General features: G+C 42.5%; 1 protein-coding gene across 2 annotated transcripts in view; it reads right to left on the bottom strand.

Moving 5' to 3' along the window:
* LOC146789357 (peroxisomal carnitine O-octanoyltransferase-like) overlaps window positions 1-18,477 on the bottom strand; it is a 569,137-nt gene that overhangs the window by 260,728 nt on the left and 289,932 nt on the right. For both annotated transcript variants that reach the window (XM_085631299.1, XM_085631298.1), the window contains exon 6: window positions 110-218. In XM_085631299.1, the coding sequence (XP_085487425.1) occupies window positions 110-218 (109 nt within the window). The remainder of the gene's footprint in view (window positions 1-109; window positions 219-18,477) is intronic.

The following is an 18,477-nucleotide window of genomic DNA, read 5'->3' as shown; positions in this document are numbered from 1 at the left end:
TTTTTCTGCACACAGTATGTTTCTGTGGTTCTAAGGCAACAGTTAATATTCACGTAAATGTACTGTGAAAGCAATAATGACAAGGAACTGCGAATGCAGCTTGAATAACCTCCTAAGTTCTGGCGGAGTGAGCATGGATCCTTCATGCAGGGCATCAAAGGTGAACTGTCGGCCCCTGCACATGACCACGAAATGAGATGGGCTGCTTCCTTCTCTCTCTGCAAGGAATAGTGGAAATGTCATTAAGCCATAGTGCCATCTAGCAATTTACAGCATTTCCAACAGTTTGCACATTTTTTTACAGTTCGATCCCTTGCTCAAATGCGATTCAGGTGCAATGCAGAGTAAGTCATAAGAATACACAAAATACATGTAAATGTATGAAATCACTGAAAACAATGCATAGGTGTTCTGTGTAGTGTAAACATCAAAGGCTCAATTACCCGTGGATGTGGCCTGATAATGCAAGATAGTGGACATGTCCCTCTAGGGTTCCAGCCACAATCCCCGATTAATCCTTAATGAACCTGTTGCTGCACTGCTCAAGCAATCCCACAACCACCATTGAACATCTGGAGCAATCCTGAACCCCTGGTTGTTTTCTGTTGATGGTCGCTGGTCCCCTGCATGAATGGGATGATAGCTCCTCCCTGCCACCCTTCATGGCGGTTACCCAGCCGCAGTGAGTGACAGAGCAAGCACTGCAGCAGAACTTGCCTAGAGAAGAAAAGCGCTGTTGGGTGGAGGGCAGCTGGGGGCCCTTTGCTGGCGAGAACCAACTGTCTCAGCTCAAGGCATGCCTGATACACGGGATCTTAGACATCATTCCGACCTCATGCATAGCTGAGGGCCGTGGGTGCAGGGAGTGGCTTGGAAATGGAGTATTTTGGTATCATGCGCAGAATCAAAATCCAAACTAGGCATATCACTGTGGTGTGAAGTGCCGTGACTGGGGTACACCGTGGCACCCGTAGCGCATTTTGGACACCAGTGTTTAAGATGAGAAAGGGATACATTTGTTGGTGTTGTGGTAGTTGGGCTATCCTCTTTACTTGCCCACAAGGTGGTAGGACAAGCCAAATCCACCTGGCACCTATCCAACTATTCCTTGCTGCACTGTAAGTGTGGGGTCGATGAAGGCTGCCAGTGCACCTCTATCCCTCCCACTCGCAACTGTGGTAGCGATTTGGAATATGATGATGGGCACTTTAAGCAGTAGCAGTTGGAGGCCACAGAGGGAATGGTAGGATGTCCACACCATTTTTCAGGGTGAGATCCTGAATATGTACCCACTGATCCACAGCCTGAAGCTCTAGACCTGAAACCTGCAGTGCACTTGTGCACATGTTGGGAGGATATGCAGCCATGACGTATTGCCTTAAGCCAGATATTGACAGGATGAGAACCTGTATGTAACCGTGCACTGTTCACAAAGTGTCTAGTCTGACACTATACAATTTTTGAAGTCAAGATGTGTTTAATTTTCAACACTGAAACAAGACATTATCATAAATTTTTTGCAGCGTTTGAATGTAAAACAACTAATAAACATATTGCGATTTGTTCCAAAATAAATTCATATCATGTATGCATAACACATTCAGTTACATATAACAACCATGTGTGGCATCAATTCAATTGCTTAATATAGACATATAATAATGCATCAAAATTACAACACAACAGAAATGTTAATGCCCAATGCATTTCGGAACCAGCCGGTTCCTTCGTCAGGGGCTGATCTGAAAGATAAAGCGTAAACCATGTTGCTGGTGAGTGCTATTCACTGGGAGCTCAATCTCAAAATATAATGTTAAGCAGCGAGTTCTCAAAAAGGGGTTACCTGTTCGTGTTTGCTATTGTGTGTGTTCTGAAATAAATGAAAATAAGACCATGTGAGCTACAGCTCAGGCTGTAGGATATATGTAAACGATGCTAGCAGAGGATTGCCAAAAACAGGCTTACCTGGTAGTAAGAAACCTCGTGATTCTGTAATTGTAAAAACGTACCATGAAGGGTTATTGGGGTGAACAAATCCTACAAGAAAGTAAAAGAGCTCAGGAGTGTGGGTTCCTAGAGAGATAAAAAGATCTTACCTCTGACGCAACAAATTAAGGAGCTGTGCGAAAAATAAATGGAAAAAGAATAAAAAAAGTATCAATAGGCGTGCCGTATGTGATAGGTGGGGAGTAACTGTAAATACAATGTAGACAACTAACGGGCGTTTCCAAAACACGTACGAAGTCTTACCTCTGAAAAGTAGTCTAAGAAGCTGCAAGGAGAGTAAAGAAAACAATGTTTTACTATTAACGGCGTGACCGCAGATGGCGGAGAAAATAACTACCGTGTATACTCGTGGAGGAGATCTTACCTTAATGGTATTTCGGGGCGAGAGTAACCAACGATTCTCCTCACTGGATGGGCGAGTGTAAAGGGAGTCTCAAGCGAGGGTACTACATCAAAGTGGGAACCGGAAACTGCACCGGAACTATTCGAAATAAACGACGGACAAAGGAAATCAACAGAGTGTTACTCATAGAGCAGACGCCCGAAAGCGCCATCTTGAAACGGAGTCAAAAGACTTCCAAGAAGATTAGCAAAAGCGCCTAGGTACAAATAATATTGTAATATGAGCTTTGAAATAATAAAACAAAGTTTTCAGAAAAAGGTATTGATCGTTTGCGACTGCGAGCTTGCGAATGGAAAAGCAACCAGAATTCTAAGGGCCGGATATCCCAATCTGGAGCTTGTAAATACAATGAATTCTCTGGGTAGAGAAAGGATCGCTATTTGCACGGATCTGTGAATACAGCCTCGGAGTTTGGGTCTAAGCCTCCAGTGTTACGGAACAAACATATAAAGAATGTAGATTACAAAGCCGGCAATTGTGTGAGGGTAAAAATCAGAAAGTCACCGAGGGAAACGAAAGGATGACCTGTGGCTACAGCATAGTATACCAAGTGATGATAAAAGTGTGGGTGTAGGATTGTGCTGAAGTACTAGGCACTGGCCTAAAATGTGTGAAGTCACCTAGGGCTTCTTAGGTTGGTTAGTTAGTTCATGATTAAATGAAACAAGACATGTCCACCCTGTCATTAAGACCTGTTGGTGCCATGGTATCTAGAAATTTGATCCAAAAGATCTCCCTTTGTAGGAGTCTCAAGTGGGTGTTGACTCCTTGTTGTTGCTCCACATGTTCGATTATTTGGAATCTAAGTTGGGATATGGAGTGACATGCTTCATGCCAGTGGGACGCCAGAGGTGAGCTTGTGCTCTTGGTTCTGATGCGACTTTTGTGTTCAGTAAGTCGTGTTTTCATTTTCCGTTGTGTTTTTCCTAAATATAGTTTGCCGCAAGGGCATTTGATTCCATAGATTACATTTATGGTATCACAACTGCTGGTATGTCGGAGCTGAACGTCCTTGCCTGTAGTGGGATGTTTTAAAATGTTTCCTGGGATGATGTTGTTGCAATGCGAACAGTTTTGACATTTCACAGTTCCTTTATTGGTGGAGATGGTCTGCGGTTTCTGTGTAAAGTTCTCGGATATTTTGGCCTCTTGTGTAAGCATGCAAAGGCAGTTCACGAAAAATGTCGTTGAAATCGGTTTCGTTGGATAGTAGTTCCCAACGTTTGTTGATGATTCTTTTGATGGCTGTGGAACTGGTCGAAAATTTAGATAGAAACACTATGTTTGATCTGTTTGTTTTGCTGACCGTTGCAAGTAGTTCTCCGCGTGATTTTGCCATCGCTCTTTGTGCACAAGAGTCAATGACTGTAGGGGGGTACCCCCGTGCCTGGTATTTTTCTTTGTATTCACTGATCTTGGCTGTGCTATCAGATATGTCTGAACAGATTCGTTTAATCCGAATGAACTGTGAGTAAGGTAAATTATTGATGAGATTATTGGGATGGAAGCTAGAGAATTGTAGCGCATTGTTGCGGTCTGTCGGTTTAGTGTAGATTGTGGTGCTAAGTCCATGTCCATCTGGATTTTTGTTGATGGTGACGTCAAGATATTGGATGGTGAGGGTGTCAATTTTATGGGTGAATTGAATCCTTGGGTTGTGGGAATTGAGAGTGGTTATCATTTGTTCAAGGAGTTGTAGTGAATTAGTCCAAACCAAAAAGATGTCATCAATGTATCGACAGTAAGTATAAATGTTTGACCACCACTGGGGAATGTCCATGATGTACTCTTGCTCGAACATAGCCATGAAGATGTTGGCATACGATGGGGCCCCCGGAAAACCCATAGACGTTCCCGAGAGTTGAGCATAGAATCTTTCGTCCCATTTGAAGTAGCTGTGGTGGAGGCAAAAATGTAATAGTTGTAGAATGAAAACTTTTTCTGTGTCAATGTCTTCGCGTTGGAGAAGGGCCCATTCAACTGCCTCCATTCCTGTGGAGTGAGGAATAGAGGTGTAAAGAGCCACCACATCGATGGTGCACAATAGCCAGGTGGATTGGATGTTGGGTTGAATCAGCTCAAGTTTTTTAAGAAAGTCCGTGGTATCCTTAGTGTATGACCACCAGTTCTGGACAAACTTCTGTAGATAGTGATCTAAATATTTGCCCACGGAATCAAAAATTGAACCACATCCTGAAACAATGGGTCTGAAAGGTGGTTGTTGTAAATTTTTATGTATTTTAGGTAGCATGTAGAGATGGGGTCTGCGTGGATCTGTTGTGGTAAGGAACTGTCTGGTTTGTTCGTCGATCCACCCTAAATCATATGCTTTTTTCAGGATGTCTTGTAGGATGGTGTCCAGTTGTGATGTAGGATCGGTTTGTAATGGTAAATATATGGATGGATCATTCACATGCTTGTTGACTTGTTGCAGGTAGAATTCTGTGTCCATTATGACAATTGCTCCTCCCTTGTCAGCGGGTTGAATGGTTATGTCAGGATTGTTGGCAAGGGTTCTTAATGTAATTCTTTCTTTGTTCGTCAAGTTCTGGTGTGTCTTCGAACGAAAAGTCAGGTTTTTTATGTCCTTTTTTACCATGATCTCAAATGTATCCAACATTTTGTGGGACACTGGGGCTTGGAAAGTACTGCGAGGCTTGAATTTCGTGGATCTACCAGTTTCAGAGGTGTCATCTGTGGTCACAATGTTGGAAAAATAGTGACGTAAACGTAATGTCCGCATAAACTTATACAATGCAACATCTATTTCCAATGGGTTAGCGTGACTGGTTGGAACAAAAGACAAGCCTCTGTTCAGAACAGCTTTTTGATGGGGTGTGATGTTAACTGAGGAAATGTTTATGATCAGGGAATGTTCTTCCCGCTGCGTAGCGATTTTCCTGCCCTTTCCTCGCCTGGTTTTGATGTTGCACTTTGTGTCTCTGGGTGTAAGGCTGGTGGTAGTCCTTGGTCCGGGGCCTGGGACAAAAAAGACACTGAGCTTGTTTTTTCGACTTGTTCAGTAGTATCCTTGGTTGGAGTTTGTTGGTGAGAGGACGAGGTTCCAGGCTGCACAGGTATTCTAGATGTTGAAATATCCTTATCTGAAACCAGACTTTCTTCTGATGAGTGCGTATTAGGTTTACGTGGTTCAAATCTTTTGCGTGCATATATTTCGGCCCAGGTGTAAACCTCGTTTAACTTGTAGTCGATAGTATCTCTTTTGTACTTCCTTAACTTCCCCTCTTGTAATTCTCTGCTGTACTTGTCGAGTTTGATGTTCAAGCCTTCTAGGTTAATTCGCCAGGTATCATGTTCTAACCTAGTTTGAAGTTCATCTTTCAGTGTGTTAATTTCTTGTTCGAGATCTTTGATGGTTTTGGAGAGCTCCTCGATGATAAGAAGAATCAGATCAAGGGAACATTTGTTCAAGATTGAAAACCATTTGTTCATGAAGGTGGGGTTGAGGTGAAAACGGAATAGCATGGGTCTTATTGATAGTCGTAATCCTCTGGGAATCCGTTTGGCTTTATGATACTGTACTAGTGTAGAAGCATGAAGTTGTTGGTTAAGTTGACGTCTGGTTAGATATTCAAGTTGCTTAAGTTGTTGTGAGATTGAGCCACTGTGTGTATCCATGTTTTTTACTTCCTGAATTAAGGAATAAATTTCGGATGCTTGGTCTGTGGTATAAACCAGAGTAGTTGCTCTGTTATCTGTTATGTTCGTTATTGATTCGAATGACATTTTTAGTAGGGGTGGGTGCTTCTCCTTGATGGACAAAAGAGCTGATGTAACAGAGATTATATATGGAGAGCACTCCGGTCTGTGGTCAGTCTTATCGGTAGTTCTAGGTTAGAAAAACAATGGTGCTACAGTTATGCAGGAGTTTGTCCTCTCCTGCTATGAATAAAGCCAGATATTGACAGGATGAGAACCTGTATGTAACCGTGCACTGTTCACAAAGTGTCTAGTCTGACACTATACAATTTTTGAAGTCAAGATGTGTTTAATTTTCAACACTGAAACAAGACATTATCATAAATTTTTTGCAGTGTTTGAATGTAAAACAACTAATAAACATATTGCGATTTGTTCCAAAATAAATTTTTTAAGCGGCATTTTGGCTGGCTCAGACCATTCTGTTCTGCACTACATGACCGGTGCAGGCGCATTTCAAGGGATAGAGATGATGAAGCGGCACATGGTGTAAGCACTGCACACAAACAGCTGAATAATATAGTGTCCTTTGTGCTTGTCAAATATCAATGGCAGCCTGTGTGAGCAGTATCAGATCGGGGGTGGGGAGGTGCATCATTGCTTGCCCAGTGATCTACATATATATACTTTGGGCTCTCCAAGTCCATAATACATAATAGAGCCAAAGAGTCAACATGGTCGGTGAAAAGGAAGAAACTTGTTCCATCGGGGCTGACTGGACAGTTTTGCCATTATCACCCAGCCACCCGAAAAGGTGGGGGCTGCTAGACATATGGCCCAGCCTGGCAAAGTCACAGGGGCCACCTTCTTTATGGACATGAAGTGCCACTTGCACTTCTCTTGAAGGAATAATAGGTTAGGTTGAGGTGGGCTTGGTACTGGTTTGGCAGGATGTCGACAATGTGGTGGGAACAGTCACAGAAGTTGTGGGGTGCATCTCTGAATCAGAAGACACAGCACAGGATACAACATTATTATTACCTAGAACTCTTGAAGAGAAGATTTAAGATGCAGAGGATCTGGCTGGTTGCAACAACTTCCACTTTATGGGAACCATGGAGGGAGTGTAAGGCACATGTTGTCAGCCTAAAGTAAAGAGCACCCAATTCTTTACTGCAGGTTGAAGTGCAAAAAGGTAGTGAAATTAACATAAGATGCAAATAAAAATAAAAGGGAGCAACAAATGAATGATAAAAGAAAAATATTAAATATGCTAGATGAATGTTGCGCTATATTTTCATTTTTGTACCAGTAACAACTGAGCAAATGTTTCACACAGCTTAAGAGAGCAAAGTACCTCTGTGGTTTGTTTCCTGTGAACCACAAAAAGATTTTTTAGAATGTTTGTAATAATTAGTATGTATGCTGAATTGTACTTTAAATAGGCTCTAGTAATTGATGTTTCCGACCACGAAACCTGGTTGTTAAAACTATTTTTTTCTACTGGGCAGTTGACAATCTATTCAATTTCTGTTTATTGTTTAACTTTTTATGATCTTCATAACTGTGATGAAGAAATTACTTACCTTCAAAAACGCTCTTTCTGGAGGATACCCTATCTAGTCACAGATTCCTCACCTTGTGAATATTTGTCAGGCGTCAGGCTGGATCCGTGAACTTCACAAAAGTACTCCTGCGTGCCAGTAGATGGCATTGTGCAGCTCAACATTGATGTCGTTCCTCTGTGGAAGTGACAAGTGGAGCCACATATAAGTGTCACCATGCATGCTGACGTCAGTTCCATTCTTAGCCTGTCCACGCCCTTAGACACAAAGTCCATTGGTAAATTGAAAAGACCAGTGTGTAGATCTCTAGATTGGAACCATTTGGATTGAAAAGAGTCCAGTTCACAGAACGGGGAGGTGGGAGGGTCAGTGAGGAATCTGCAATGACAGAGTACCCACCAGAATGAGCGCTACCGAAAGTAAGTAACTTGCTCTTCTGATGGATGCTTATAACTGTAAATTCCTCACATTGTTTATCTGTACTATAGCATTGCAGTACATCCCATGTAGTGGTGGTTATATGAACTGGCTCATACCAAAAGTTCTTGCAGGACAAAACTAGCAAAATGGCCATACCGACTGATACAACTGTCAAGACAGTAGTGCTTTGGGAATGTGTGTACACACACCCATGTAGCCGCCTGTCAAATATACAGAACAGCCACTCTGCATGCCAACAAAGTAGTAGCAACCTTGGCTCTAGTGAAATGAGACCATAGGTCTTCCTGGGCAAGATTCTTGGCCAATGGGTACCAAATCTTGTTGCAGAGCACACCCTATTGAGAGATGGCCTCCTTCAATACTGCCCTGCTTTTCTTTGCACCATCAAATCCATAAACAGCTCATCGCCGACTTGATGTTCTATGGTGCAATTAATGTAGAAATGAAGTGCTCTCTTGGGGTCCAAACAATGGAGTCTTCCTTCCTTTTGTGAGGGATGAGATGGAGCACAGAACGACAGGAGTGAGATAGCCATTCTGACGTGAAAAGGGGTTACTGCTTGTGTTAGAAAAGAAGCTCGGGTCCTCAGGATCAGATTTTTTTTCTTCACATCAGTAGATACAATGCATTCCAAGGTTCCAACACTATTCCAAAACAGGAAAGGACAGGAATTTGTTTCATAGCACAACATAACTTTGTCTGTAAAGGAAAATCAGGATCCATATCATCTTAATACAAACAGATGTGGTTGCTCCTAGTAAGGGGTGTATCGTCTAGAGTTACATCCTTACAAAAGCCCTCAACGACTCCATTCTCAAACATAGAAAATGATTAAGAAGCAATTCGAGCATTCAAGTGCTCCTCCCGTTGACGCAATGAGTACATGCAAAGAGGTGTCCATACATCTATGTGCCTAGATTTTATAGACTGCATATTAGCAAATGTTTCTGCATTGATATTACAAACAGTAACACTGCTGAGAAACCACCTAATGTAGACACTGGGCCTTCCATTCAGTTTCTCGTTAAGCAAGCAATAACAATATAGCTGCAAGGTGTCTCACAGGATTTGGCACTGTAGTGAAGACAGGGTTCTGCTTGCCCACATTGCTATGTTAGCATAGGCGTATTAGAAGTTAAACGCCATTTTGCCACTTTGCCGCTTTTGCACACGACACTACATGTAACTGTTGTTGTAAGTTAAACTGCTTGCTTTTCTTCGCATGAGAACGGTCTGTTTTTCACATCCCTAGACTTACACCGCAACCTTAGTCTGTACACTGTGTGCAGAAGTCTTCACGGTCATAATAACAATGTATGCTGTTGATTCAAGTTGATCGCCCCCCGCTCTAGACACAACACGCACACAGCTTACCTCTCCTGAGGCTTGAGCCGGGAGATAGGTGTGTTCTCTACTCGTACTGTTATATTTGCTAATTTGCACATTCATTGCACTGCTTTTAGGTATTTTAATGAAGATGTAATATTGCTCTGTTCAGGTGCTTTTTAAATCTCTGGCTATCAATCACTATTTGAGTCTTACCGTACCCGAGTGTGACTGTCATCTGGTTTCTCTCCCCGCTGATCGCGATGCTGAGCTCCTGGCAGTCTCGGTGGGACCGCCATATTGGGGATAGTGAGGTGAGCGGACTAGTGTTTGGCTACCCCACGCTATATCTGGCCCAATGGCGCGTGCGTGCCGATGGCGCGCCAAAGGCAAGCCCGTCCGCACTTGGCCCGCGCTCAGCACCAAGACCCCTGATCCTTTGAATTCAGGTAAACCTTCTTATATTATTTATTCTAGAACAGCATTGCTAGGGTTAAATGGGGCAGAAAAGGACCCAAATTGTGTCTGTTTGTCCTTTAACTCATGGCCAAATCTTCAGCCAGCAGCCTGTTCTACTTGTAAAACCTTGCTTCCTAGAATTCTTTATTTAGCACCCCATGAGCTGAGGGACCTTAGGTCAAAGTCGGGGGGCCACAAGGCTACGGTTTGCAAGTGCAGGCTGATAAATGCAAGATCGTTGGTCAAGCATAGCACTGAGTGTGCACAACTTGGTAATCAGACATAATATCAAATTCAAAATATCGATAGGACAGAATATCGAGTTTTTAATATAGAATGGACAGAATATCGAATTGCCAAAATATAGTGGTGAAGAATATCGAAAATTAGGTAAGAAATAAAATATCGATTTAAATAATATAGAAGTAAGTAATATCGACAGTCATAATATAGTTGTTAAAAATATCGATTTTTTTTATAGTGTTTTAAGTGTTAGCATATGTGTTAAAAGTATGTATAAATTTTGGAATGTATGTTTCAATATTTTTAAAGTAATGAATTGTATGTTATTTAATTTTTGTGTAATTTAATTCCGTAGCGGGTTGTGGGTTTATAGGGGATTAGGGTGGGAAGTAATTTAATTATAGTACATTAAATAATAATTTTTAGGAATTATTAATTATTTTTAATTTAATTTTGCGTTTTACTTCTGTAGCGGGTTGTGGGTTTATAGGGGAATAGTGTGGGAAGTAATTTAATTGTTATTAGGTAATTATTAATTGGTATTGAAAATTAATTGGTTGTTGATTAATTATTAATTGGTAAATAATTAGTATTAATTGGTAATTAATTAGTATTAATTGTTTAATTGATTATGTTAATTGCATTAATTTATTATTTGTAGCAGGTTGTGGGTTTATAGGGGAATATGGTGGGAATTAATTTAATTGTAAATAATTAATTATTGAAATAATTTTTGTATATTGCTAATTAATTTATTCTTAATTAATTATTAATTGGTATTAATTTTATTTATTAATTTTTGGCATTGCAAATTAATTGGTTGTTAATTATTGATAGGATATTAATAAAAAAAATGGTATTTATAATTAATTAATTATTCAATATTGTGTGATTGGCAATTAATTTTAATATTTTTATTTGGTATTAATAATTTATTTATTTTTAATAAAATATTAAATTATTATTTTCCCTACTATTGCACTCACTGGAGTGGGAATAGTAATTTTTACCCCTACGCTATCCAACGCTTTCCCTACTATTGCACTCACTGGAGTGGGAATAATAATTTTTACCCCTACAGTATGCAACGCTTACCCTAGAGTTGCACTCACTGGAGTGGGAATAGTACATTTTACCCTCCCACTATCCAACGCTTTCTCTACTGTTGCACTCTCTGGAGTGGGAATAGTAATTGTTACCCCTACGCTATCCAACGCTTTCCCTACTGTTGCACTCTTTGGAGTGGGAATAGTCATTTTTACCCCTACGCTATCCAACGCTTTCCCTACTGTTGCACTCTTTGGAGTGGGAATAGTAATTTTTACCCTCCCGCTATCCAACGCTTTCCCTACTGTTGCACTCTCTGGAGTGGGAATAGTAATTTTTACCCCTACGCTATCCCACGCTTACCCTACAGTTGCACTCACTGGAGTGGGAATAGTAATTTTTACCCCTAAGCTATCCAACGCTTTCCCTACTGTTTCACTCTTTGGAGTGGGAATAGCAATTTTTACCCCTACGCTATCCAACCCTTTCCCTACTGTTGCACTCTTTGGAGTGGGAATAGTAATTTTTACCCCTAAGCCATCTGACGTTTTCGCTACTGTTGCACTCACTGGAGTGGGAATAGTAAATTTTGCCCTCCCGCTATCCAACCCTTTCCCTACTGTTGCACTCTCTGACGTGGGAATAGTAATTTTTACCCCTACGCTATCCAACGCTCCTTCTACTGTTGCACTCTCTGAAGTGGGAATAGTAATTTTTAGCCCTACTCTATCCAACGCTTTCCCTACTGTTGCACTCTTTGGAGTGGGAATAGTAAATTTTACCCCTACGCTATCCAATGCTTTCCCTACTGTTGAACTCACTGGAGTGGGAATAGTAAATTTTACCCTCACGCTATCCAACGCTTTCCCTACTGTTGCACTCTCTGGAGTGTGAATATTAATTTTTACCCCTACGTTATCCAATGCTTTCCCTATTATTACACTGTCTGGAGTGGGAATACTAATTTTTACCCTCCCGCTATCCAACGCTTTCCCTACTGTTGCACTCTCTGGAGTGGGAATAGTAATTTTTACCCTCCCGCTATCCAACGTTTTCCCTACTATTGCACTTACTGGAGTGGTAATAGTACATTTTTTTAATAAATATTACGTTAATATATATGTATTATTTTTTTTTACTTACATTAATTATTTATTAATTTTAAAGTAATTTTAAAGTAATATAAGTATTTTTAAGTATGTTAGATGTTTTATTTCATTAATTTTCCATTAATTTTAAGACATTTAAAAAAATTCGATATTGTGACTAACTATATTTTTTATAATGATATTTAGGATTCTATATATTTGTACTTACCTGTTTGGAGATAGGGCTTCGATATTTTGGCATTCTATATTTTTCCTTCGATATTTTGGCAATTCGATATTCTTCTTCTCGATATTTCGTCAGTGATCCGCACAACTTATTGAAGAAAAGGACATACAAATAACAATTATAACGGAGTCGTGGACTGATGAATCCTCAGGGCCGGACCTGTTGAAGGCCACTCCACCAGGATTTGTGTGCCATTCCCTGAATAGGTCCGGGGGCAAAAAAGGGGGAGAGCTAGCACTGATTTATCCAAGCTCATTCAAAGCTGCCTTCCACCCAATACTTAATGCAGGCTGTGAGGCCTTGGCCTTCAATTTTAACCTGTCCTCCCACCACACCTTTAAAGGCATTTTAGTATACAGACCCCCGAGCACTAAACATTCTTTCATTGCTTCCATTGGAAATCTACTGGAAGACAGCATCTGTTTGGAGTCCTACACCATCTTGGGGGATTTTAATTATCATCTGGAGGCTCTTCTTAATCCAGATACAGCCACTCTTATTGATACCATGAACAGTGTAGACCACAGACAGCAGGTCACTGGCCCAACTCATCTGGCTGGACATACCCTGGACGGCATATTTTCAAACCATCTTGGTCTCCAGGTTACAGGTGTTTTACCCCTGGCCTGGACGGACCATTCGGCCATCCAGTTTGAGTTAACCCTTAAGGCACAGCATCTAGGGGGGGCAGGGGCTAAGAAACGGATTGACATCCGACCTTGAAAAAAAATGGATAGAGAAGCTTTCCAGGAACTCCTTATTTCGACGACTATACAATCAAATTTAGGAGTGGAGGAAGGGATGATCGCTTATACTAAATGGGTGGAGAATGCTTGTAGCAAACTAGCCCCAGCTATCAGTATTGTGCCCAAGAGATCGACTCCCTCCGCCCCCTGGTTTTCAGATGAATTGAAAAAAGAAAAACTCAAGTGTAAACGCCTGGAGCATTCCTGGAGGAAAGAATATAATGAAGTAGAGAAGTTAGCCTACAGAACGGGCCTAGCGAACTACAAGCAACTTCTGTTTGCCACTAAACAAAAATTAGTTGTCAACAGAATTGAGTTGGCAAAAGACTCAGCCAAAGAATTATTTAAAACTGTACTAGATCTTTCCTCCCCACACCCGGTTTTATTACAGCCTAGTGAGGAACTCTGCGAACAGATTGCCAAATTCTTCCTGGATAAAGTAGAAGTGATCTTCTCGGCACTCAACGGATCGACCGCAGTAGCAAGCAACTGGGAGAAGGAGGATCTTGGGTGCATCAATGCTCCTTCTGCAGCCCTCGAGAGATTCGAGAACTTGTCCATAGACCAAACACGTTGCCTTCTTGAAACTGCTAGATCAGGGTCACCATATGACCCCTGTCCGGTGGCTGTTACCAAACTAGCAGTGGAATCCATCACCCTGGCACTGACACCTGTTTTTCATGCCATGATTGATACCGGGCTCTTTCCTAAGCTCTGGAAGGTGGCATCAATTTTACCCCTTCTGAAAAAGCCTAACTTAGACCCGGCCGATCCCACTAACTTTCGCCCAATATCTAGGCTCCCCTACCAGCAAAAATTATAGAAAAGGCACTAAATATACAGTTGGGTGCTTTTCTCCATCAAACCCAGGCCCTGGACCCAACCCAATATGGCTTCAGAAGTGGCCATAGTACGGAGTCAGCCCTCATTAAAACAACAGATGAGATCAGAAAAGTAGTTGATCTAGGAGGGAAGGCCGCCCTGATCCTACTAGACTTGTCCGCGGCCTTTGATACGGTCCATAATGATCTTTTGATGGACCGATTAAGGACATGCGGACTTCGGGGCAAGGCCCTGAATCTCATAAAATCCTTCCTCACGGATAAATCACAAGTGATATCCATGGGTAAACACCATTCAAAGCCTTTTGTGCTGTCCTGCGGGGTTCCACAGGGGTCATCATTGAGCCCGATGTTGTTTAATGTTTAGGTTTCTTCACTGGCCCCTATTATTAATAACTTGGGTTTTGATCTCACATCCTATGCCGATGACACCCAAATTGTGGTGTCCCTTCTGCCAGGACAGGAGGGGGGCATGGACAATCGTTTTCATAACTGCATGGTTGCAGTGAGTGGCTGGATTGCGAAAAATTGCCTGAAGCTCAACTCTAATAAAACAGAGGTGATAATATTTGGGAATGCTCCTAACTTCTGGAATCCAAACTGGTGGCCCTCCACAATGGGAGCACTTCCTGCCCCGGTAAAGAAAGTAAAAAACCTGGGAATAATTGTCGATGACAAACTGAATTTGGGCAACCAAATCAACTCGGCTTCATCATCGACCGCCTTTGTTTTAAAAACAGTGAAAAAGATCCTGCCTTTCTTGCCAGCAGGGAGTCAGAAAACAGTGGTCACTGCCCTTGTCTTGTCAAGGCATGACTACTGTAATGGCCTCTATTTAAACATTCAGGAATGCTACTTAAATAAATTGCAAAGGCTACAAAACGCAGCCGCCAGGTTACTCACTGGGGTGCCCAAATTCGCTGCCATTTCCAATGAAATTAAAAAGTTACATGGGCTCCCGGTAAAAAAGCGTGTGCTTTTTAAATCCTTGAGTACTGTTTTTAAAGCACTCCAAGGTACTGGACCAGAATATCTGCAGAAACAATTTAACTGGTGCATACCCACAAGAAATCTACGCTCATCAGGAGCCAAAATGGTAACCATTCCGACTATTAAAAAGGTTTCTTGGGGAGGACGAAGATTTATCTTCGGAGCGGCCAAGGCGTGGAATGATCTTCCGGCCCAGCTCAGAAATTCACCTGATCTGTTGTCTTTCAGAAGGACTCTTGGCTGTTAAAACTCCTTTAATGGTGATGGCTGAAAAGATAGGTAACTAGCGCCAGGACACCCCAGGGTAACCGTTGCGTTTACAAATACATTTAACATAACATAACAGCTGCAACTAACTGAAACTCGAGTGCCTTTAATATTGCATTGCTTGCATGATTCGGGCACTTGGAGAAAAAACCTTTCCAGACAGAGAGCGTTGCTGATCCTGTGATGTGATTCACCTCAGCTGATCTTGGAGGTATGGGGTTCCCCGTTTAAACCTAGAGACCTTCTATTATCATAAAACCTAGCTCCTAGCCAGGGGAGGGTGGTTCACAAGGCACTGTACGACCTGTTTCCACATTCATTGTAACATGATTTCTCCCTTTGTGTTTTGTGGAATTGTATCAAATTCTGATTGTTTTATTTCTAATCATTTACCTGCTTATGTTAGCCAAAATACTGCATCTTAGAGCACGTAGTTAAAATTAACATTTTAAACTGTTCCGTGTCTCTGATTACTCACGTTGTGGACTGGTATGAGAATAAAAACGAAAGAGTGTTCTTGATTCCCACCAGTCCTGAGAATACCCTAAGTTGCTTGTTCTGGGTTGTCTAATCATTGGTAGCTTCGCTGTAGTACGGAGAACGAATGAGACACTGATGCTAGTCGGATAGGGGTTCTGGGTACTGAGGTGAGTTTTTTGGTACACCACAATTCACTGAGGTCCTGGTTTCCTGTGCATAGTTCTGTGCATGAGCAGAATCCCCGCAACTTGGCGCACCTAACGTTTGGTCTTCTATTGAAGACACTTTAGTAGTAGTGCTTATATTTGTCCACAACACCCTCACTCATGTTTCCGGTTGACAGAAGTGATGGATTAACCTACCTTTATGGATAAATTATAGGTTCATTCCAGCTTAAAATTTAAAAAGGGTTGCATTTTGACTTACTACCCTTTTTGTGCTACAAGTCATATAGATTGTTTTTCTTCTCTGTGTCCTTATGGGTGATATTAATATAGCTTTGCATAGTAGCGCAGTGCTCCGGCGTCATCTGACGCAGTTTGGGGTGCCCAACGATGGTATGTCAGTAATATTTGTGGTGAGTGCCAATGCAGCATTCCCCTTTGAGCTTCTCTACTCTTGGGTTATGTTTCCTGCAATAAATGCGGATGATGAAACATTCCATACTTACACTCCCACTGCGATACCTGCGAATTACACACCATATAGGACATAGGAGATTCTGATTTCGGCATGGCAGCATCGTATTTGGTTTAATGGTGCCCTCCCCCACGCTGTATCTTCGGTTCGGTTAGGCCCTTTGTCTATCCCTGGGGCCACTTGGCCAGTCATGGCTGGGTTCACACCACATCCACGTTATTTTCAAGCCCCAGTAGACGACGTACGTCAGCTACATACCGCCTTGATAGCGGTACACAGGGCTTTAGTGTAATACGTCTCACGCAACCTCCAGGTGGGGGCACCTGGAGTTGCTGCGCAACCAGTTGGACCAGCCGGGATGTCTATTAGTCCCGTCATGGTTAATTCGGTAATGGGCAAGCGCCCCCAGAATAAGGACGATATGCCTTATTGGCTCCCAGAGAAATTTGACCAGCTGGAAGCAGCATTTCCTAATACGACTCCTGTGAAAAAACACAGGATTCTAACAATTAGTTTGCAGAAAGACTTAGTACCTGAGGTGACCGATTGTGAGAACTGGGGTAAAGCATTTTCAGCAGTTTATGCAAAGTGCTTCGGCACACCGTCTATGACTGTCCTGCCCTCCGTGATCAAGCATGTTCAGGATGAGCACGGTCCGGAGGCGGCGGTCGAGTTGGGAATGAGGCTTGTCGGAGTGTTTGACGTAGTTGCTGATCTCATCCATGCTAACGTCAAGGGAGATGCGGTTAACTTTCAGGTGTCTAATGCTTTGCGCCTCGTCGCAGAAGCCGATAAACCCCGGCAGTTACCGAAGATTATTGCGGAGGCTTATAAGACCATTGGCCGTAATAGTTTGGGTGTTAAGCCTTTTTCTAAAACAGCAGCACAACCGCAAACTCAGACGGTTAAGTCTACTAAAGACGACCGTCCAGTTTTTCCTAAACAGAATTGGAAAAATAAAAAACAGGGGAAGCAGCAACAGAAACAAGGGTCGCATCCTGCGTCACCAATACCAGTGTCCACTGAGCACACATATGAGTTGCGCGACCGTGCGAGAATTAGGACCCCTGATAGATTTCAGATTCCTGATCAACGTTCTCCTCGTTCTTCACAGGAAATATCGGTCTCACAAGCCGGTGGCGGAGATCGCAGCAGGGGTCGGGGTGCCCCGCAAGGACGTGAGCAGCCCCGCCCGGCTGATGGTAAAGGCAAGCAGGACGACTTTCCACGTCAATGCCCACAGTTTCAGAAAAAGAAGGTTGCTGCATTAACCCCAAGGTATGCCACGGATAGTGAGAACACAGCTCCAGAACCTGACATGGGCGCTAATGCTGCTAGACAGCGCAGCGGAGGTTACAGTAGTGCGGCAAGCATTGCGTTTGTATCTGAAGGCGACAGCAACTGACACATTCATCACAGTAGAAACTGCTGACACTAGAGTGGCTCCCCCTGACAGACTGTATGAAATAGTCCTTTTAATTGAAGGTGACATACAACGTAAAATTAAAGGGATTTTTTGGGAAAATCTGACCTCTACATATGGCATTTTGTTAGCAGACTGGACCCCACCTTTTCGTTTGGCTGCTCCGAGAGGGGAGGAGGTAATCCTCCCTAGTTTCGCACACACTGTGCCCAAGGAGCAGACGCAAAGCTTTGCAGAACAGTGGGCTCAGGTGCTTGCGCCGGCTTTGTACCGTACTCAGGTCAGATGGGATAAACTTTCGCCCAGACATGAGATTCCATTGTGGTCAATGCCACAGCCACAACCCCAATATCCCATGCGGCGAGAAGCGAAAGCTCTGTTGCAGAAATCCTTGAACAATTGGAATATCAAGTTGTAATTGAAACATGTGTGTCACCCATGAATAATTGTCTTTTCGTTGTAACCAAACCTGATGGGTCATACCGCCTAGTTTTGGATTATCGGCATTTGAACTCTCATTGTCGGACGTGCGCGGTACAGAATACCCACAGTTCTGCCCTGGTTGATAGTCTTGTGAGAAAAAGGTTTAAGACCACACTTGACA

Source organism: Triturus cristatus, chromosome 10 (assembly GCF_964204655.1).
Source record: "Triturus cristatus chromosome 10, aTriCri1.1, whole genome shotgun sequence".
Lineage (NCBI taxonomy): Eukaryota > Metazoa > Chordata > Amphibia > Caudata > Salamandridae > Triturus > Triturus cristatus.
Note: the sequence above shows the minus strand (reverse complement) of the source record. Positions and strands in the feature narration are given on the sequence as shown.